Below are 22,611 nucleotides of genomic sequence, written 5' to 3' on the forward strand. Positions count from 1 at the left end.
ATTCTCCCAGTATTTCACAGGCTTGTCTAAATGTTGTGCAGCAAACTTTAAACGAGCTTCAACATGCTTTTTCTTCAGCAATGGAGTCTTGCGTGGTGAGCGTGCATACAGGCCACGGCGGTTGAGTGCATTACTTATTGTTTTCTTTGGAACAATTGTACCTGCTAATTCCAGGTCTTTCTGAAGCTCTCCACAAGTGGTCCTTGGCTCTTGGACAACTCTTCTGATAATTATTTTCAGTTTAGAAATCCTTCTGTAACCAATGCCATCAGTATGTTTTGCAACAATAAGGTTGCGAAGGTCTTGAGAGAGCTCTTTGTTTTTACCCATCATGAGATGTTTCTTGTGCGACACCTTGGTAATGAGACATCTTTTTATAGGCCATCAGTTGGGACTGAACCAGCTGATATTAATTTGCACTGACAAGGGGCATGATTGCTTTCTAATTACTGATAGATTTCAGCTGGTGTCTTGGCTTTCCACGCCTTTTTGCACCTCCCTTTCTTCATGTGTTCAATGCTTTTTCCCTGTGTCATTCCATTTTATTACACATAACTTAATTTCTGAACTTATTTGTTTTGTTTACTTTGTATGTATGGATTACTTGGGTTGTTACCGACATCTGGTGAAAATGTCATGTCAATAGCACCTTTAGAAATATATTTACTGAGAAAAATGGTGACGTGTTCAATACTTATTTTACCCGCTGTATATATATGTGTATATATATATATAAATATATATGTGTGTGTGTGTGTGTGTGTGTGTGTGTGTGTGTGTGTGTGTGTGTGTGTGTGTGTGTGTGTGTGTGTGTGTGTGTGTACTATTTTCAGAATAAGTGCCCTTACTTGATTTGCATGTGAGTTTTACTAACAGTATTAAAAACAAAACATTAATAGGCTTGTATATATCAAAGCTTGATATGCATTTTATGTTGTATTCAGGAACCAACAGCACTTAGTTAAGTTTAGGGACAGATTATAGCTTTGGTTTTATTTGAAAAAATAGTGACTTTATCAAAGGATACGACCCGGTCACTTGCAGTGTGGTTCTAGGTGTAGCAATGTTAGCTGGTCTACCACTTTGGTCCAGACTGAAAACCTTAAGATTTTCAACAGACACCCATGTTCCCCAGAGGATGAAGCCTAGTGATTTGGTGATCCCTTGACTTGTTCTCTAGGAACCATTTGTACTTTTGAGTGAAATGTCTTGATAACTTTTGGGTTGTCTTGAACTTTGATACAGATCTCCATGAGAACTTTTCCATTAAGTGTCATCATCAGGTTAAAGTTCTTATTTGTCGAATACTTTAGTTTATGAACAAAAAGCATGTTACCATGCTAACATTAGCAGTTAGCTCAAAGCAAGATAAGTACAGTACTCATAGAGCCTGATGATTATTTATGTAACCAAAATCACAATCTCTCTCTTACCTTAACCAAAGAGATTAAAGTAAGAGATGCAAGTGATCCTGGCTGCTTGCAGTTCAGGATTCCAGCAGTCAAACCCTAGTCTTCAGTGTCAAAGTCATGCCGACCCTCCACGCTGATCTCCATACAACTTGTGGTTGCCGGATTTCAGACATTTTCAGAATTCAGATTCAATCTTCAGTCTGACTCAGCCTTCACTCTAAACAATTTCAACGGGGGAATTGAATCTAAAGGCATGTCATCTAAGTGAACGTAGATGCAGAAGCAGGCCCAGGGTGGACTTGTCCATTGTGCTGAAATTATCAACAGGCTTATTGAAACGCATTAAGAGCCCAGTATACACAGTTCAAAGTGGTTGAATAGCTTCAGAAGGCCCTCCTCCCACACTTATCTGACCAAACAACAAGTCATACAAATCGTTTCTTTTCTAGTGTAACCTGAATCTTGTTCTAGACACTGGTAGTCATCTCTGGTGCTGACCGTGGTGCTGAAATCACACATTCACTACTCTGCAACGTACTGTGATCAAAGGTTCCAATCCAAGGCTTAATTTAAAATTCCTGCAAAATAAAATATATGAGATTATTTTATTTTTACTACAAACAAAACAAAAAAAAAAAGGGAAAAATCTAATCTAAATCATTGCACAGCAGGAGGCTCATATCAATATTCTTTGTTTGTTGAGGTTTATGTTAATTATAGAATAAGTGTGACTGTGTGAGCATGTTTTGCCAGAGGCTTTATTAGGTTTACATATTAGAGCATTTGTCAGCAACCTTGATGTGTAAACATTTTGAGTTGGTCGTATTCCATATAGACCCCTGTAGAAAATACTGCTGGTGCTGAGAGCATGTTGAAATGTTGCTGTAAATATGGGTATTCCACATCATTTTATCTTACCGCTCAAAGCAGCTCAGAGGATGTAAGCACATGCGTATGCTGCAGGAAAGATAACCCTAGGAAATTTGCTAGTGGGAAATCAGGAGGAAAAAAAGAAGGTGTCAGATTCTATCACACGCAACAAGCAGCAGCTCAGAGAGGAACCAATTTTGTAAACTGTAGAGCAGCGTTGATTCTTTTGATTTTCAGTTCGTGTTAATGTAAAGTTCCACGCAGTTGTCATCTTTGACTGCGGGCTAATAGTCATGCTGTGGTTACCAGTGAAAATCAAATGTCAGGTAAGTGCCTAGAGCACTCCTGTTGCCTAGAGCACTCCTGTTGCAGATTCTCCCCTAACTAACATTTCCAGCACATGCAGCCCTTCCCTATCACACACACACACACACACACACACACACACACACACACACACACACACACACACACACACACACACACACACACACACACACACACACACACACACACACACAGGCGTGAACAGACACAGAACACTTATGTCCGTCCCCACTCATTTTTGACTAAGTAATACATACACAGCCTTTTGCCCTCTTACCTAGATAATCCCTATCACAGCTTTCATGCACTATCACCCTTTACAATTTATTCTGACGCACTCTCAATCGCCCTTTCTTGTAGAATCCCCTGCGCTTAATTTGAACTGTCTCTTCTGTCCACGCCCTCTCAGCAGCAGTTTACTATCTGGAGTAAAAGAGGGTGATGGACTGGTAGCCTTAAATTATCCCTGCTCTACATTGGCTCCGCAGCCTCTGAAGCAATGTGGGTGGACTGATTTTATGAGTGCGATGATGGTTTGACGTGCCGTAATCCTCTTTCACTGATCTCCCCTCGTCCATCTGCTCCTTCTCCATCCCTCTTTCCTCTTCTCTTTCTCGCCGCTCCATCACTCCATCCAGACAGCACACCCGCTTACAGCCGCACATACACATGTGGAAACACACATATGCGGCCTTCATCAGATTAGGTTTAGATGTTTAGAGGTAAAAGTAATACCAGGTCAACAGAGCAGATTTGCATCCCTCGCTCCCTTCATCTTGGAGCGAGGGATGTATCTTCAGAAGTGTGTCTCTTTTTTTTTTTTTTTTTTTTTTTTTTTTTTTTTTTACATCTGCACATAGATTGTTTCACTTGGCTTTTTTTAGGGATAATCCTATCCACTGCTGAATAACACAAGCAGCTTCTGTAGAAAACCAGTACAGCGGGAACATGTAATTTGTCTGACAAGGAGAACACTTATTTTTCCGGTTGTGTTTCTGCTGGTGTGGCATGGCAGGGACTCTTTTCTTCCTTAAAGACAGCCAAGCAGATCCTCTTTCACCCTGCTTCAAACCTACCCACGCTACCTGGTTGTAATGTGATATGTTACAATGAAATTAATAGAAACTGAGGGCCACATTTACCAAAAACGCTTTGATTATAATGTATAGCTGGAGGTCATTTTCTTTGAAGTTTTGATTTTGCTATCACTTACAAGATTTTATTTCCCCTGCATGTTCGTTGATGGTGATATATAATTCATGCATCACGTCTGTTTGCTCTGCTTTCTTCTGACCTGGATTATATTTGAAATTACAAATATACGTAAGTGTTGGCAGAGGCTGCTCTGATGCTTTTATTGCGCCCGCGTATGCATCCCCACTCTCAGTTTCACATTCTATCTCCACTTGCTCACCTTTGATGGTTCCTTTGGCAATTTTTCCCCCTTTGTCTCTCATCTCCGTCTTTCTCTTAATCTTTTTTCCTTTTTCCACAGCTTTTATCTTCCCTCTGTTTCTCTTCATCCTTCTCTTAGCCTCCTAGCCCCCCCCTTCTCCTTGCCATAGCAGTGGGTGTACTAAGCAGGGATTAGGCGTGATTGAAGTGCTGACGGGAGAGTTCTTCCGCCGGGGCCTCTTATCCTCTGCAGTCCCCCAGAGAGACCTCTCATTGCTGGGCTTCACTAGCAGGTTGGGCCTGGCCTCTCCGAGGACTCCCCATGGAAATAGCCTCTCTCTTCATGCCTCTATGCCTTATGCCCAATAGCTTTAGTGCCTCTCCCTGATAGATGTGTGGCTTGGCCCTGATAGAGCTCTCAGCCTGCCAGACTCAGGCCTGGCTTTTTACATTTTTCATTATTTCTTAAAAAAAAGAGAGGTCCTTCCTGTTACTGTATATCAAAGCCTGGGCTCTGTCTGAGAGGTCTTGGTCTCCTTCCCCATCTTCCCCTTCTCTCCCAGCAGACACTTTAAAGTGTCACAGGCTGTAGTACCTGCATCCCTTTATTATTCAGATGGGACCCCGGCTAATGAACTTACTCAGCCCACTTGGTTATTCCTCAGAGGTTTTTAAAGAATCATCAGTTGAGTTTTCAGGGAGGTGCCAAGTTCACTGCCATCGTCACATTTTCTGATTGAGCTTGAAAGGTCAGAATGTTTTCCTTTCATGTGGCATATGGTCCTAACACTCTGCCATAGTCGCAGAAGTGAATACAAATTATAAAGCAAGCAGATGTCAAGAAATCTCGGTGCCGTTCAGGGGGGAGACGGGCAGTACCAGTCGCTTCCCACGACCTAAATCTTCATCACATTCTCATTCGTCTTCTGTCCACTGCTGCACTGGCAGTGATTAACACATAAAAGAGTGTGAGATGTGTGATATGGCATGCACTCAGCATATTGTGTGCTTAATCTCTCTCCCCCCCCCCCCCCCCTCCACCTGACTTGGATTCTTTAAGAGAGTCTTTGAAGTCAAGGCGTGGAGAAGAAAGGGGGGTAGCGGGTGAGAGAGACTACTTTATGCAGGATGTGGAGTTGCCCTCGGGGGCTAACGGGAATATTCATGGCACCACTTGCTTCAAGTTTGTTGATTTAGCCAGTATTTGATTTTTCCTCTTTGCTTTTCTTTTGCTGCCAGTGTTTTTACACGGCTTGTGTTTGCTGAGGAAAATGCTGTGATTACCACTTTAGCCCCGAAGAAGACCCTTATCTTCATCAGCACGCTGTGCAAGAATCAGTGCAAACTTTTTTGCCATTTAGAGCAGCAGCAATTTTACTTCTGGTCCTCGCTGTTGCCAAGTAATTTTTCTGTGAGAACAGACATTGATGCTATGTTTTTGACGATTAGAGAAAGTGCAGTGATGTCATGTCATGTTACATAAGGACCATTCTTTATGTCACATACCATACCTGATATGCATGATGGTAAAGAAGACAGACACTCACTCACACATGTAACAAATGCATGTATGTGTGTACACATGTTCAATTCAAACGCATATGATTACATATGTATATAAACATATAATCGTCAGTAAATAGTAAGTAAAAGTCTCCAGCATCAACTTATATTTCACACACATACGCCATCCATATAAACCGATCCAAACATATGTCGATACTGCATTTCACTGCATTAAACTATTTGTAGTGAGGCCTATGGTCAAGGGTCACCACTAATACAGTGACGATTAACATACTGATTATTTTAGTCTCAGCGGTTCCTTCCGTGGCATTTTTTCAGGATGTAAAAATATTTTGTCAGCTGTGTTGCAGTAGACATTGAGAAAATGCGTCTTCTTTTCAGCTGAATCATCCCGTTGACAAAAATAAATAAAAATAAAAAACTCCCGTGCTTTAAAAGAGAGCCGACCAGGTGTTGTTTTTCACTTTGGGCTCAACAGGCAAGGGAGCAGTGAGGCTGCTGTCAGGGACCCATCCTGCAGCCTATCTGGAGGTGGGTCGGGGTTGAATGCAGGCCCGTCCTGAATTATAGCATCTCTACTAGCCTCGTTGATGAGCAGGGAGGAGGTGAGCTGCAGGAACACTGCACTGGCTCCATTTGTTATCATAGAACTGGTGTTACTAAAAGTCGCCCTGCTGGTCTGTGAGCCACTGAGAAGTCAGAGGATGGCGAGATGGTTGCTGCTCCGACCATTTTGTAAAAGAAGGTTTGAAAAGCTTCATTCTGATTGGCTGATTGGAACCAACAGCCACCAAGTCATTGGGCAGATGAAAGAGATGCTAGTTTAATATGTAGGCAGGTCACACATGAATCCAGCATGATGTGACTGCTGGATGAACCCCCATGGCTCTATACTAATGTGGGCGTCTGTTAAATGCCACATCATAGACTGGAACCGTGCTAATCGCCACATTGTGTAGCTGTGTGGCCGACTTCTAAATGCCCTTTCCCTTCTCCTTCTCACTCCCCTCGCTGTTGATTCGCAGGGCACGAGGGAACGTATGGCACTTATTACAAGTTAATGGATCATAAATTGAAACCGAAAGTTCTGTGAAAGAGCTCCATTCATATGCACAAGCTCTCGCAAACACACACACCGCTCACACTGCGATTTCCTCCAAAGCTCCCGACCTCGGTATTCTTATTTCGCTACGCTCAGCCGAGGCCTGGTTTGAGGTCGTCTTTTATGAATTACTGATCTAAATTTAAGGCCTAATAAGTTTTTGAGCGTTTCCGTGGTGGTCTGCCCTGCTCGTCCTCCACTGTGAAGTGCAGAAATAGGAGTCAACCTCTGGAGCTGTTACTTAATGGACTACTGTTATCTACCAGTTAGCGTTTGTGCTTGGGGGTCATCCCTGGTGTGGTTTGTGTGTCTGCGTCCAACGTGTATGATGTGTTTCATCTTTTTATATCCAGACCTCCAGAGATAGTATGGAGTCTGAACACACTTTTTTTTGCTACGTCGTGTCCCCATATAGTGCCTCTGCTGTCCTCTGGAGTTGATGCTCTTGTTATGAAAAGTTCACAGTATTTTAACAGTCTGCAGATGGTATATTTTTCAGGAGAAAAAGCTGAAGTAGACATAGCCAGCCTTTTTGGCTAACATTAAGTTCGGCTGTGGAGCCGCTGCTCCTTGATTCCTCAGCCACATCAGATTAAATGTGTCACCATGAATAATTACAAATCCACAGAGTTCGAAATGGCAGTTTAGCAATTTTTCCCTCTTCCCATCCCACCACTGCTCATTAATGTTTCAGGTGTAGCACACTGTGGACAAAGTGTTCGACTAAATACCAGAGAACACACATATACACAAATGTGCAATAAACAGGCATCACTAAGCTCAGTGTTTCCTCTAATGGCCATTTCATGAGCTGGTTGTAATACTCCTCTGAGGTTTGGCAACAGCACTTTATTGTTGTGTCTCTTTGTTTGTATTTAGTCTTTGTCCTCCTTCTTGCCCAGTATCCTCAATGTAAATTAGCTCCTCTTCACTGAATCCTTCTGGGGCTGTCGGTCAGGTATAATGCAGTAAAGGTCATTATGTTGCTAGAAACCATTTAAGTAGAACTGACACGATAGGTTGCTCACATCCCCACTAACTATAAGGAACATGTTGAAGTTTGGATACAATAAAGTCTCTGCTTCTAGATCAGCATCATTCCCAGCATCCTAAACGCCACCACACACATGCCCCCTCTTTTTCTGCACCCACCTGTGCTTCAGCCCCCCCTCCATATGGAGCAGCCTCTGGTGTGGAGCAACATCTGCACTCCTCACCAGCTTGAACTGGTCAAACACATGTGTGCACACACACACACACACATTGATACAAGCTACAGAAATAGACATTTGGAGCGACAGCCTGCAACATGGAGCTGACCATTCTTCCATACAGCCAGCTGTCAAACGGGAATTGATATTTACATACATTGGGCCACACACACACACACACACACACACACACACATGACTGTTGAATGAGTTTAACATTTTCATCTCACAGACGTGTGTTGCTTCCTTTTTGGTTTGAGAAAAGCGGGACATGCAAAAGGACTTGAATGTTTCCTGTGCGGCTCCCCTTTAAATTATGATTTTCTCCACTTTTTATGTTGAGAAATATAAACTCTAATGACTCTGCAGCTATTTTTCATATTTTCCCTTATTTACATTACATTACATTACAGTCATTTAGCAGACGCTTTTATCCAAAGCTCTATTTCAAAAGAGGATAAAACTGTTTTTGGACATATCTGTAAAACAAGTGTCTGAGCTTCAGGACTCTGGTTGGCTACTGACTGGAGCGCTAAAAAGCTAGGCTAACTTCTAGCTCGTTAAAGTTGGCTCTGATACCCACTAGATGTTACTTTTCATTCATGTTATTTCAAAATGCTGAACCATTGGCAGCTCCCACACATTTAGTGATGCGTTCAGCCTTCATAACAGAGAGCTGGGGGGCAAATGACTGACTGTCAAAATTCACTGCAACATAATTCAGTAAACTCAGCACTCTGCAAAGGCTAACAGCCAGCTGGGTATGTGCCGGTTCTGATCGCCCGTTGGACCTGAGGCGATATTAAGAAGTATTTTTAGCGCCAACCCACAGAGATATTGGAATTATCAGTAATGACATCATCTTCTGGTACCAAACATGCATTCCTTTAGAGCACTTATGTATTGGGCTCTGAGACTTGAATAAAATGTACTGGGGCAAGACACTTAACCCCAAGTTGCTCCTGAAGGCTTGCCATCGGTGTGGACTGGATGTTGCATGAATGTTAGTTAGAGTCTGATGGTGGCACCTTGCATGGTAGCCTGTCATCAGTGTGTGAATGGGTGAATGATATGTAATATACTACTGACTGTAAGTCGCTTTGGATAAAAGCGTCTGCTAAATGACTGTAATGTAATGTACTGATGTCGCAGCAAAAATGTATTTTAATTTCAGGTAGACTTTTAAGATAATTGCGTTGTGAGTCACTGTGACCCTAAAACAATTTTGATAAAGAAAATTCAGGAATTTTTAAGATTTTTTTTTAAGACAAATGAATGTAAGACAACTTCAATAGTAATGGATTATTTTCTTTTGGGGATGTATTCTGACACACAGCAGTAAAATGACTCACTCAGATTTCGAGAGTCTACATTTGTTGATGTAATGCATTAAGCACAATGGAAATGGGGCACACAAGTCCATGAGGTGTAAACTTGCGTGTTATCCAACTACTAGTGAGCCTTCTGGCGTTTGTTCCTCTCTCCTTGTATTTCGAATGGTCCCAGTGGAGGGAGAGCGGAGTGAAATGAAGAGGGGAGTGAGTGAGTGAGTAACAAAGGAGATGCTTTTACCAGGCCAAATAAAGGCACCTTTCTCTTTTTGATAAAGCAAAGGAGGGGGAGATGGAGACTAGAGTGAGTGTGACAGAAGGAGGGAGAAGAGAGGGAGAGAGAGACTCAGGGGTACAGCTCTCAGAAAGAGGTAGATTTGTGAAGCTGAACATCAGTTCATGCGTTCAGAAAGACTTGTCTTCACATCATCTGTACTCTACAAATTATAGAAAGTCATACCACCCGAATGAAATGTCTCTTCCTCTGAGTCTGTGCTCTAGTGTACCTTTCTCTCTCTTCCTCTCTTTGTCTGATTCCTATTCTCTCTCACTCCTCAACACACTCATCCTTTCAGTATGATGATTTATCTCTTCATCTCCAGAGTGTCATTGAAGAGAGACGTTTGGCTCTCCAGACTAATAACCGTCGCCGAGATGGGGAGAGGATAATGTTATTGACTTCCAAGCTAGATGGTAGCCTGGCAGCAGCGAGTGTGTGTGTGTGTGGGGGGGGCTGTCTTGGTTGCATATACCTGTGTAATTTTTAGATTTTTGGTGGGCATGTTTCATTTTCAAGTATCTCATTCAGCTCTCATTGTGTGCATGTCCTTTTATCATAGGGATGTTCTTCTGTCTATTAGGAACGTCAGAGGTCAGAAAACAACCCGCTTTTTTTGTATTCAGTCACTTATTTCATGCTGAAGACACCTTTGTAAGGTGGATGCTTGCAGTATCATGACGTCCATCCTGGGTACCACCCTGCATGTTGTATGCATGTGCAAGCATATGCTTGCTGCAGGGGAAAGCCTTTGCAGTGCCATTCACCAGGCAGCAAAACAGTCTGTGGCGCTACCCCGACCGGCTAGGATTAGCATAGTCATAGTAACAGTGGGCAGGGTTTGCTCCACAAACAGTAAATACCACTTTCCTCAATGACAGGAATTCCTGTTCCCTCTGCATGTCAAGATCATATGATTTGATTGCAGCCAAATGGGATTTGGAAAGCAGCTTGCAGCTTTCATAAAACACACCCACACATATGCACTTATATGCAGGATCTCGACATGCACATGGTGGCTCAGTATGTAAGGGAGAAAGCATACACATGTACCTCAAAGACGCTAGAAATCTAGCATTGCTGGAGGGAGGCATGACGGTCCCGATGATTCCATGAAAATACATACATGTCAGTTGGTCCCTGCATCTCCCTGGAGAGGCTATGGTGGATCCTCTCTGCTAATTTTAGAAACCTGCGGGGAGACCAGGGAACGCTAGAGCTGCTGAGTTTGGTTCATCCACGCCAAGCTCAGGAAGCGTACTGAAGGCTTTAACCATCCCCCATCCCCCAGAGCTGCGTACACACTTTTCATGAAAACATATGTGGCGTAGGAGTGAAAGGAAAGGGACAGAATGAAGGAGAGAGGTGGATGAAGGAGAGAGGTGGAAAGTGCAGGATCCGGAGTGAAAATGTAGGGGGGAAGCATCCAGGCGCACGGTGGCCCGGCCTCGAGCATCAGTGTTACCGCCACGTGAGGGAGTGCATGTGTGTTGTGTGACTGGTGTGGCTGGATGTCGCCAAATTACTGTTCTCCCATTGATGTTTTAAGTGCTTATTTACATACTGTACTGTAGACTTCATGTGCCTATACGCTGAGACATACCGCATCCTACACGGCCTTTACAATCACAGTATCACAATAGTGTGGAATTTGCAATCAGCCCTGCAGTTAAAGGTTAAAAGGAGAAAGCTAGAGAAAGGTGAGCGCAATCCATCGTTACTCTTATCTCTTGAAGAAGAACATGGCTGCAAATGCCTGCACACACGCACACACACACACACACACACACACTCGCACGAGCAGAGTGAGAGTCACATATTGTTTTGGCTACAGGCTACAACTGGTTCCAGCTGGATTTAAAGCTACAGCAGTGGGTTTTCTCCTTCATTTCGCTGAGCTGAATGTGGAATGTCTTGCAGCTTTATCCCAAATTCTCGTGTTTTATATCCAAGACCATATTATTGAACTAAGTTATACATGTTATCAGGAAATTGTCTTATAAAAGAGTGACTTAGTCATCTGTCATCCCATGTCTCTTAGTGCACCGTAAAATGATTTACTCAGTGTCTAAGTGGACAATAATTTAACTGAAGTGGCGTTTACCTCAGCTTACAAACAGCCCTCGATGTGATTGGCTGATGAGAGGAGGTCTCAGTTGAAGCCTGAGGGGGGTGCTTGTATTTAACCGCCTTTGGCACCCTGCTCTTCTCCGCCATCCAGATTATATTGGTTTTAAGGGCTCTTTCACGGTGAGTCATGTTTATTTCATTGTCCCTTTTATGGTACCGCTGTTCCCCTTTTAACCCCTCGCCTTCCTGCACGCAGCTAAATGTTCTGGCAGTACACAGGGGAGTAAGTTATAGAGGTAATAAATATTAGTTGGCCTCAGCTGCAACTAGGAATGTGTGCTAATCTGTTTCAAGTGCAGGAGAGGGACTGTGCTTCTGTCTGGCGCTCATTAGTTTAGAGTTCCTGCTTCAAGTTTTGTTGCGTCATTTTACACAAAGTCAAAAATCATATTTGTAATGTCATTTAAAAAAAGGAAAAACATGACAACCGGTAGTTCAGTTGGTTAAAGTTTGCTTTATTCTTGTTCAAATTTCTAAATAAAGTGACATGTTAAGTATGAAATAATCAAATAATACATTACAGTCCTGGCCTTACCATCATACATTCAACACATTTTTTATGGATTCAGGACCATAGAAATAAACATCCTCATTACTATCTGAATATAATTAATCCACCAAAAACATTTTGTTAGTATAAATAGCATTTACTATTTATTATAGTCATTTGTAGACTTTAGTACATATTGGATGTTCTGTAAGTAAGAACTGCTGAAAACCTTCCCATCATCCCCTCAGTGGTAATTGCAAATGCATTTTATGTTGGCTCTCATATCTCCCTTGTGGCATTACAAATTTAGAAACTGTGTCAACGTAAGCAATAAACAAAGCCTAGAATTAAACAACAGAGAAGTCGAGGAAGACTGTTACCCATCAAATTAAAATTAAACCAATCAAAATGCTTTAAGTACATAATAAGAAAAGTGAGAATTACTGATTTGCAACCATTTAAAACCATTTTTTGTAGTTGCTGCTCCTGCTTGTGCTCAGTGAGGAACGTGATAAAGTATTAGAGTCATCAGTTATAGAAAATGAGGCAGAATTATACATTTATTAGTCAAATTATATTTTTTTTACTCGTCGTGGTCCCAGAGGTGACATTTGTTGATGGAGTCTTGGGCTAAAGCAGCATATGTCACTAAAGTAATGATAACAGTAGCATGCAGCTTCATGCTCCACGGCTCTATCCACAGGCAGCGTGTGAACTGACAGAGACTGATGTGGTGAGTTGGAGGCACGGCCGTGCTTCTGACAGGAGAGATAATAGCCAATAAGGCAACGCCACTCTGGATGATTGACAGGCTCCAGGGAAGGCCCCGCCCGGAGCAAGCCTCCCCTCACATACAAACACTATACAAACATGTGTACACATTCACATACATACAAAACATTCACATTATTGATAGCTTGTTCACTATGCAAGTGAATGCTCACAGCAAATTGCGTAGGTGGTCCATTACAATATACATTCATTATATGTAGCTTAAAGTAATTAAATGATTTGGATCACAGTAAGAAAAGCAAATTTTACGGTCAAACATATAATGTGTCAGGCAGACAGAAGACAACAAATAACTCTCAAACCCACGCAGATGCAGAGTGATGCAAGTCTACCAAGGCACTGCTCTGCAGAATGGTGGAGAATATGAAACCCATACAATGCTCTCTGCCGTCACTTCCCATTCTGGCTCAGGATGGCAGCTGTCAGGCTGATGCAATAGTCGGCGTTCAGGAGACACACTGTCGAAGATCGTTTGATTGTTGACAGAAATAATGCAGACCGCGGATGACTCCATAATATTGTAATCCTGAGTTACTGCCATTTAAAAAAAGGATTCATGAACGCTCTGCCTACAGTCATTCAGTCAGTACGTGACAGCATGAACACACGCTCAAAGCTGAAAAGCAGACCTCTGAAGATTCAGTGATGTCATCAGAACCGTGTCAAGATGTTCCCTCCAGCCGAGCAGTATTTATTTTAAAGAGGTATTTTCCCACGGACATGCCTTTTCTGACAGGATCTGCCTTTTGCCTTTCTATTAGCAGCTTTGAAACAAGGTGTTTTTTTTGTGTTTAAATTCTAATCATGATGCTTGACCATCTCACCCTGCTGATGAGCAATCTAAGTGATTTGAATGAATTATTAATATGAATGTGATCATTTCTTGACTCATTCTTAAATGTTGGATAAGGCCAACTAAAGCAGACTCTAAATAAATACTGTAGGCAGATATGATGAATCTGGTTGTATGTCAAGTTCCAGCAATTTCCAGGGGTAACTGTGGCTCAGGAGATTTGGGGGGTAGAGCGGGCTGTCCACTGATCACAGGGTTAGTGGTTTGATTCCCAGCTCCTCCTTCCTCATGTAGAAGAGTCCTTTCACAAATAGCTTCATATTTTAGATTCACACATCAAAGGCAGTATTCAAATAATGGCCAAGTACATACAAATAAAGGCAGTTAAATATTGGGTAATGGAACAAAAACAAACATTGAGCTCTGTGGAATCACCTGTTACCTACTACAGCTACTCGTACAAATTTCCACAGCACCAGTTTCATGTTATAGTCACAACTATGCTAGTTTTAACAGAAACAATGTTATTTCATGCAGTTGTTTCTTATTTGCCGTTCTTTACCTCCTATTTTGAATCCTTTCAATCACTCAACTGCCTCACTTTAAGAATACACGAAGACGGCATTCCAGATTGTTTAATTAGCGACCTGCTTTTTTTAAATCAGTTGTTATTTTCATGCAGATTTCAAGAGCAAATGGAGATGTTTGCCTTTTAGTGGACATGAATTGGGCTTTAGATGTACACAGTCATGCATCACATCACCTCAGCTGATTGTGTTTATCTTTTGATGAAAATGTACTCTATATTTAGTCTAATTCAAGTGTCTATCTCAAAATTGGTTGAAATCAAGGTTGACTTGTTCACACACACACACACACACACACACACACACACACACACACACACACACACACACACACACACACACACACACACACACACACACACACACACACACACACACACACACACACACACACCCACACACACACACACAAACATAGTGAGTGTCCACGTCACCATGCTCTGCAGTAACAGAACAGACTAACTCTGTTCAGTAAATACAGTTGTCATTTCAACTCTGGCAGTTTGAAAATAATTTTGATCTTGAGCTTCAGGTCTCAGTATTTGAATTTACATACTGCTTAGACTGGTGGTATTCTTTCCAAGATATGATGTAAATATCAAGAGAAGCATTTTCATTTGCTCTCCTCACATTTATAAGCATTGTGTACATTGAGAGGATAAGTAAAAGTCTAGTCTGAGATCTTTTAGTCCCTGTCTCTCTGGGATTCCAAACACCCTTCTGCTCTTAATGGCCCCACCATCAGTAATAGGAGTGCAGTCACCACATCCCTGTCTTACTCCCTCTCTCTCTTTTGCAAACTCATCCTCGACCCCCACCTCTTCGCTCCAGTGTTCGCTCCGCACAATTGCCCCAGTTGATGGGATTGGACCTCAGGCGCCTGCCCCCATTCTTTAGACACCCTCCATCTCGCCCTCATTCACCACCACCATTCACACCACCCCCCTGTTGACACTCCAAACCTCATCACTCTCTCCATGGAGACTCCACCATCGGCAGCCAATAAGGAGATTCAGTGACACTCACACACACACACACACACACACACACACACACACACACACACAAACATGCTGAAAAACGCACTGAAGGTGACAGGGACTAGCTTGTCTCAGCCAGTATCCAGAGGGGAGCCCTGGGCCTTGTCTACACTGAACGACAATTTACCTCACTCTAACATGCTCAAATCAAATTACGAAATTTGATCCACATTCATTTTATGTGTGTGTGTGTGTGTGTGTGTGTGTGTGTGTGTGTGTATATATGTATATATATATATATATATATATATACATATACTGTAAATATATATATTAAACAGCATCTAAGTAACTTACTTAGTGAAGGTTTTCGTGAACTTGTGGGCATAAAACGTTTGTGTAAGTGCAACATGTTTTGTCCTCCAAAGCAGTGCTAAAGGAAAAAGACATACTGTAGGGTACACTATTTAAAGAGTGTTTTTAATCCACCTTGTATATTTAATCGTGTATACATTGTTGACAGTCTGAAAACAAGGTACGGCTAAAGAAAAGGCAGGAACTCATCAAATGAATTAGAATTCATCCTCTGATTACCACCATTACCAAACGGAATCTCATCAAGAGCAGAAGAGTTTGATGTAAAAATGTCTCACTGTGGCAGCATGGGTGGCACTAAAGGAATGTATGTAGGGAATTAATGGAACTCGTTCTCTCTACCAAATTTCATGGAAGTCCATCGCATACAAGAGATACTCAAGTCCAAAGTGTAGGACAGACAGACGTCCACTCCATCCCTGTAGCCTACAAACACAGACACCACCCTATTCTCCCCTGAGTCTCTCAGACAAGTTCACTGGGTTTAGCCTACGCACATCAGCCAATGAGACGCCTGAAACACAAAGTCAACTCGTTGACCTGCTCTCTGTGCAGGTCTGTTGATAAAATGACCAGTCCACTGAAGCTAATCACAGTGTCTCATATACTGTAGAAGCTGGCCCCCCTACATGTGACTGTACAATAATGAGTCATCTCCGTCGCAGTTAAAATGCAGCGTTCTTCTAAGTCTGCCTCTTTCTCTCTGCAGCAGCTTCTATTGCCCGAACATTTTTGAAGTTGGGAAGGGTTTACTTTATTTATGTGCTTTGTAAATATTGCAATACGATGAGCATGTACTATAAGCGATGATGGTTTCTGAACTCTAAACGTCATGTTTTTTTTTCAGCAGGAGGTCTTTCAAGAATCTTTGAAATCGTAATTCTTAGTTACTTATTTAAAAGCATTTCTTTGGGGAATATTGCATGCATCTTCCGACTGTGAACCTCAGAGAGAGTGTTGGATGTGTGGTGCTATTCCTCAGCTTAGAGGTGAGGTAAAAGGAGAGAAAGAGAGACCATGGTTTGGTGGGTGTGCTGTGTTATTAGGTGCAGTAATAAGGTTTATCAGTGCTGGAATCACAAGTCACAGGGACAGCTCTTCACTGCCACTCTTAACACACACTGTCACTTTGTTTCTCTGGAGAGCCATTGGAAGAACCTCTGTCTCTCTCTCCCTCCATCTGCCACTCTCTCACCGTCTCTCTGTCTACCAAACTCTCTCTGCTTTTATTTCCCCCCTCTCTTCTCTTTCCTCTTTCTCCCTCGCAGTCTCTGCTTCCATCTCTCGCTTCCTTTTGTTTTAGACTATTTTGCTTCCTCCGTGTCACTTCTGTTTATGTATATCTCTCTCTTTTGTCTCTCTCTTTGTCACTCTACCCTCCGTCTGTGCTCGCAGACGTAAAAAAAACAAGTCTCAGACAGGTTGTCCGCCACGGCTCTGCAGGGTTACGCGAAACACGAGATAAGAAGTGTCACGGGGACAATGAACTTTAACTTTTAGGATATGTCACGTGACGTCTTGAAAGTTGTCATAAAGAACACACACACACACATATGGTACATTTTGTAAAAAGAAAAGAAAACAAGTTTAATGAATTAATGTTTTTTCTTTTTACAAAGAAATAACATTTCTATGTAAATATATATATCTATATATATATAGATATATATGTATATATGTATGTATATATGTATGTATGTATGTATATGTATATATGTATGTAAATGTATATATATGTATGTATATACAGTATATGTGTATATATGTGTATGTATATGTTTATATATGTATGTATATATATGTGTATATGTGTATGTATGTATATATATATATGTATGTATTTATATATATATATATATATTATTTCTACCAAATCTCCCTCCAACATAAGCCTGTCTGACAGTCTCGCCTGCCTTTAAGGAGACGCATCAGCCGTGGTGCTCCAAATTCTCTTGACATGTGATGGCTCACCGTTGAGCTTTAAGCCGCAGAGCTGCATGGTTAGTGTTAGCCTCACGTAGGGAAGCGGTGAAGCACACTGTTCTTGTTGGGCTGCGTCAGGCTAACCCCGCTGCTTGAACTGTTATTAGCAAATGATGCTAATTTCTCACTTAGGGGATGGAGGAAAAGAAAATGGAATAGACACAGAGCAGGACAGAGAGGGCGAGAGGAGGCATGGCTTTTCAGATTCTGTTAAATGCATTGTTTGGGATGACACCGCAACCTTGAACAACTTTGGTTCCAGAGGGTGTCACACAGACAACAATAGCTAAAAGCAGAACTTAGCTTTCTAAGTTTAGGTCTGGAACTTCAGGCTTTTATATCTGCAAATGTAGTGCAAACATGCAGTTGATGTGTCCGATGTCAGCCCAGATTGAGTTCACTTCAGCAGAGAAAAAAAGTCTCCTAGGGACTAGTGTCAGTGTGTGTTGCCCAGCAAGCATCCTTGTGCAGTGAGCTTATGGGCTTGGCAGCCGTACAGCTGTAGCTCCGGCTAAAGTTGGTGTTTTGCCACAATAATCACAATACATCCTTTCTCTAATCCTGTCATTTAAGTCATTTGAATTCCCTGCTCGTGCATTAAGCCTTTTGCCTCCCACAGTGATGAGGGACAGTGTGACATCCTGTGCTGATCTTAAAGAGGTGAAAGGTTGAGGACCGGAGCTCTGTGAGGGGCCAGCACTCCCTGCTCCAAGGCCCTTGGGGTCAGGCTGGGGAGCGAGCTCAGGCAGCATGGGTGTGTATGGTGAGGGGGAGCGGAAGAGAAGGGGAGATGATAATGAGGGAGATAATTGCTTCCAGTGGATTTTGAAATCGAAACCCCAGCCCCCAGTGCTTGGGCCAGGCTGCAAGCAAATGGAATATTGATGACTATGGCGAAAATAAGGGAAAATGACCCCGCTATATGATCGATTTGAAAGCCACAGATCTGCACAGAACATGTCTCAACAGGCAATACATTTCCCTGCTTTTTATGGATTCCTATTCACTTACCTCGGGTTTAATATTGCTTAGGTGCACAAATAATACATTATATCAGTTTGCTCTCTCTATTATTCATAGCGACAATGTTTTATTGATAGTCTCCCTCAGCTCCACTACAACTTTGTAATTGCATAATTTTAATGAATACACATACGGAGACTCAAACACATCATATACTGATGGCCTTTTATTACAGTATTAGTATTTAGTTGAAAAATATATGGTGATTAGAGATAAAAGCTATGCAGGAAAGAGGGAGGCTGGCTGTAGTTTTTTCTACAATGAAATTCAGTATTACAAAGATTTATCAATCTTCAAGAGGACCAAATATTTTGGATTTTTTTCTCCAAAAGTGACATAGTTTTATGTTTAGTTTTTGGTGTTTTCTGATGTGGGCACACTCGTCCCATCTCATCCAGTTCAATTTCCTGCGACCGACATCAGCCAAGGGCAGGCTGGCTAGTGGAATGAGCTCAGGTCCAAGCTGGGCCAGCCTAGCTCTTATGCTGGCCCTCTTCCCTCTCTTCCCTCACACCGCCTTCGGTGATGCTTGGTCTGGCAGGCTGGTCATGTGACGGAGTTGGCAGTGATTGTGTCAAAGTCTGCTGCACTTAAACCAATCCCTGTGCTCCTTTCTCCGATGTTGATGAGTGTATCTCGGTCATAAGCCATAAATGCTTCGGGAACAGAGCCTAACATCAGGCCGGAAGTCGGCTAACATGCTTACAATGACAATGCAAACTACTTAAGATTATGGTAAATGGACATGTATAGCGTTTTTGTCTAGTCCTATGACCACTCAAAGTGCTTTTACACTACATGTCATCATTCACCCATTCATACACTGATAGCAGGGGCTACAATGCAAGGGGCCACCTGCCCATCGGACTCATAATCATTCATACCCATTCACACCCCCATGGCACAGCCTTCGGGAGCAACTTGGGGTTAAGAGTCTTGCCTAAGAACACATTGACATGGACTGCCGAACCCGGGGCTCGAACCACCAATCGTCTGACTGGAGGTCGACCCTGCTCTACCACTAAGCCACAGTCCCCCTATAGCAATAGATTAACAGCAGATATATATTTTTTTATGTTTATCATCTTAGAAATAAGCATTTGCCAGTTAGCACTAAAATAACGTAGAAATGAGGGAATCTGCTAAACTATTATCAACCACAAATTCAATGTGGACCAGCTTATATATATATATATATATATATATATATATATATATATATATATATATATACAAAAATATATTATAAAAGTCACAATGGCAGGATTGATGGAATTTATGTGCCAGGTATGTTTTTTGTCAGTTTTCACAAACATTTTTACAATTGTGCATGGATAATATTATATAGATAAAGTATCTACAGGATTGTCATGCAGTGAATGCTTGTGCAATTTCTTAGATTAGATGCATGAAATCAGTTGAGATAGAGGTTTTTTTGTATTCTCTTATGTATATTCTGTTGCCTCTCTGTGTTGCGCTGTCCCAGTGGTAATAATGGGTTTCTATTTATTCCCCTGGCACATGGATGAGGGCTTTCACAGGGCCTTTGTTGCCTCCCATGCTGTTTCCTCTTGTCTCTGTGTTGTGCAGAGACATGAGTTTGACGCCGAGGGGAGTATTTGTCCGTGTCCGGAATCAGCAGCCCGTCATCCCACGGCCCCACTCCACTTCCCTTTTGTTTCTCTCTCAATGTTCTCATTCTCATTTCTTCCCTGCTTCTGTATCTCTCTTCCAGCCCCACAATGCTTCTCCCTCATGTTTACATATAGCCTGATCCAAAACAACAAACTGAAGCTGTACAGCCTGCAGCCCGTGTGCCGTTGCTCTCTTTAGCTTTCTCATCTCTCTCTTTTCCTTTCTCTCTTTTCACTCGTGGCCCCCGTGACTTTTGAGCACACAAAAGAAAATTCAGGACGCTGCGAAAATGAAATGTCAAGCTGAAAATTGTATTGTTGGCAGGTAATGACATAGTTACTGTTTCGAAGTGCCACAGCGGTTAGTTGGTTCGGTATGTTAGCAGGGCTTTTTCTGAAGGTGCAATTTGTGAAAGGTGCTGCCTTGAACACTGTGTTCTTGGAGGAGGAATCTTCCAGCCCTGCCCTTGAGTCAGTGGTGCTTTATCCAACTTAACACACGCTGTAACACAATTGACAGTGAGTATGACCTTGTCTCTAATAGCTTCACCCAGACCCATGCTGACCTGAGATTGTCATAGCACCTTTTAAGAGGCAGCAGGAGAAGTGTCAATTATTTCATCACACATCAGAAAGAAATATTACTCACCTCTTCCACTCTTTCTTTCTTGAAGAGTCTTTACTTACCCTCAGCCCAGCAATTTTATTTTTGCCCCCCCTTCTGTCTGGAGCTGTCTCACCTTACTCTCGATGTCGATCTAAAAAATGGGCTCAGGAAGTCACTTTGCAACAGTGGGGCGATATAAAACTGTAAAATCAGGATAAGTTTGATTTATGCACACCATTAGCAGGGAATAGTGTTCCATCATAAGTAGCCTGTCTGTCTGGAGGCCATATGCGAAACCCGAACCCACGGTTGTACAGATAGGATTTTATGATGTGAACTGACTGATGGGATTATCATAGCTGTAATTATGGTGAGCAGTGCATTGTGTGCGCCTGTTTTTACATTCTCTGCAGCATCCAGTGGTTCTCATATTAACTAAGGCTTCTTCATGACCGATGCTGGGCTGGTTTCATGTCTTTAGTAATGCGATAATGAATGTTATAATGACTGCTGGTCTTTACATACCTCATGAGGAAAGAAATATTTGAATTGTGAATCATCAGGTGGTTAATGTCAGTGCTGAAAATGTAACGCTTGCCTTCTCTGACTGTCCTGAAAAGTATATCAATCCTGTTTATTTCGAACATTTCTTCCCTTGTCGTTCCAGGGAGGGAGGAGAACGTGGCAACCTTCCGGGGCTCGGAGTATTTTTGCTACGACCTGTCGCAGAACCCCATTCAGAGCAGCAGCGACGAGATCACGCTGTCCTTCAAGACCTGGCAACGTAACGGCCTCCTCCTCCACACGGGGAAATCCGCAGACTATGTCAACCTGGCCCTAAAAGACGGGGCCGTCTCCCTGGTCATCAACCTGGGCTCCGGTGCCTTTGAGGCCATCGTTGAGCCAGTCAATGGAAAGTTCAACGACAACAACTGGCATGACATCAAAGTGACGCGCAACCTGAGACAGGTAATCGGGGGTAGCAGTGATGGACAGAGTTTGGAGACAGGTTGACTTTATTTTTCGCTTTAGATTACCTGCTTCCAAGAGCTTTTGAGAGAGAGACGGCGTTAAAGATGTCACCTTTTTCTGATTGGTTGCCATTCCATCGCCACAGTTCAGATACACTATTGAGATGAATCTCATTATACTTTTGGTTGTCTTTACAATTACATCTATTCCATTTAATTTATATCATTGTTCAATTTCTTTTTTAGGTTAATGAATAGTTCGAAAAATAGGGAAAAGCAGTTCTGTCTCATGTGATTGATAGCTAAGTCAAGGTACCGTTATTCTAGGTGATTTCCTCTGTCCTATCTATCGGCTTATTGAACTTGAGTTCCCTGTGTCTTCAAATTAAAGTGATCTGATAATTCTATTTTGCTTCACTCTCCTCTAAGCTGACACTTCCATCAGGAGCTGTCGCTATCTTTATTTTTTTTATGCTGGAGAATAAAGACTTTCACTTTAAAACCAGGCAGATTGTTTGCCTTTGAGCCGTCCATTAATGCAGTATTTATAGCTCAGATGATCAGGGTGCTTATTATAGATACAAATGCATTTCCATAAAAGACGTGCATCGGTTGTACATAAGCAGAATTTGTTACTTGACAGATTTTGTTTACCCTTTTCTTAATGTGATTTATAGTTAGCTTGTAATGCGGTTGGCTGGTGCTAGTATGAGTCGGTGCTGTCTGCAGGAGGCTGTAGGAGTGGGGTACAGAATAATGAGAGCCAGTGCTGTAAAAGTATGGAGTTGTTCATT

At 42.2% G+C, this 22,611-nt stretch overlaps 1 protein-coding gene across 1 annotated transcript in view; it reads left to right on the forward strand.

Annotated features, from left to right (window-relative positions):
- The window catches only part of LOC129106751 (neurexin-3b-like), a 270,033-nt gene that overhangs the window by 43,677 nt on the left and 203,745 nt on the right, over positions 1-22,611 (forward strand). The window contains 1 exon segment of the mRNA XM_054617965.1: positions 21,514-21,815. Within this exon segment, the coding sequence (XP_054473940.1) occupies positions 21,514-21,815 (302 nt within the window).

This window comes from Anoplopoma fimbria, chromosome 18, assembly GCF_027596085.1.
Source record: "Anoplopoma fimbria isolate UVic2021 breed Golden Eagle Sablefish chromosome 18, Afim_UVic_2022, whole genome shotgun sequence".
NCBI classification, from domain to species: domain Eukaryota; kingdom Metazoa; phylum Chordata; class Actinopteri; order Perciformes; family Anoplopomatidae; genus Anoplopoma; species Anoplopoma fimbria.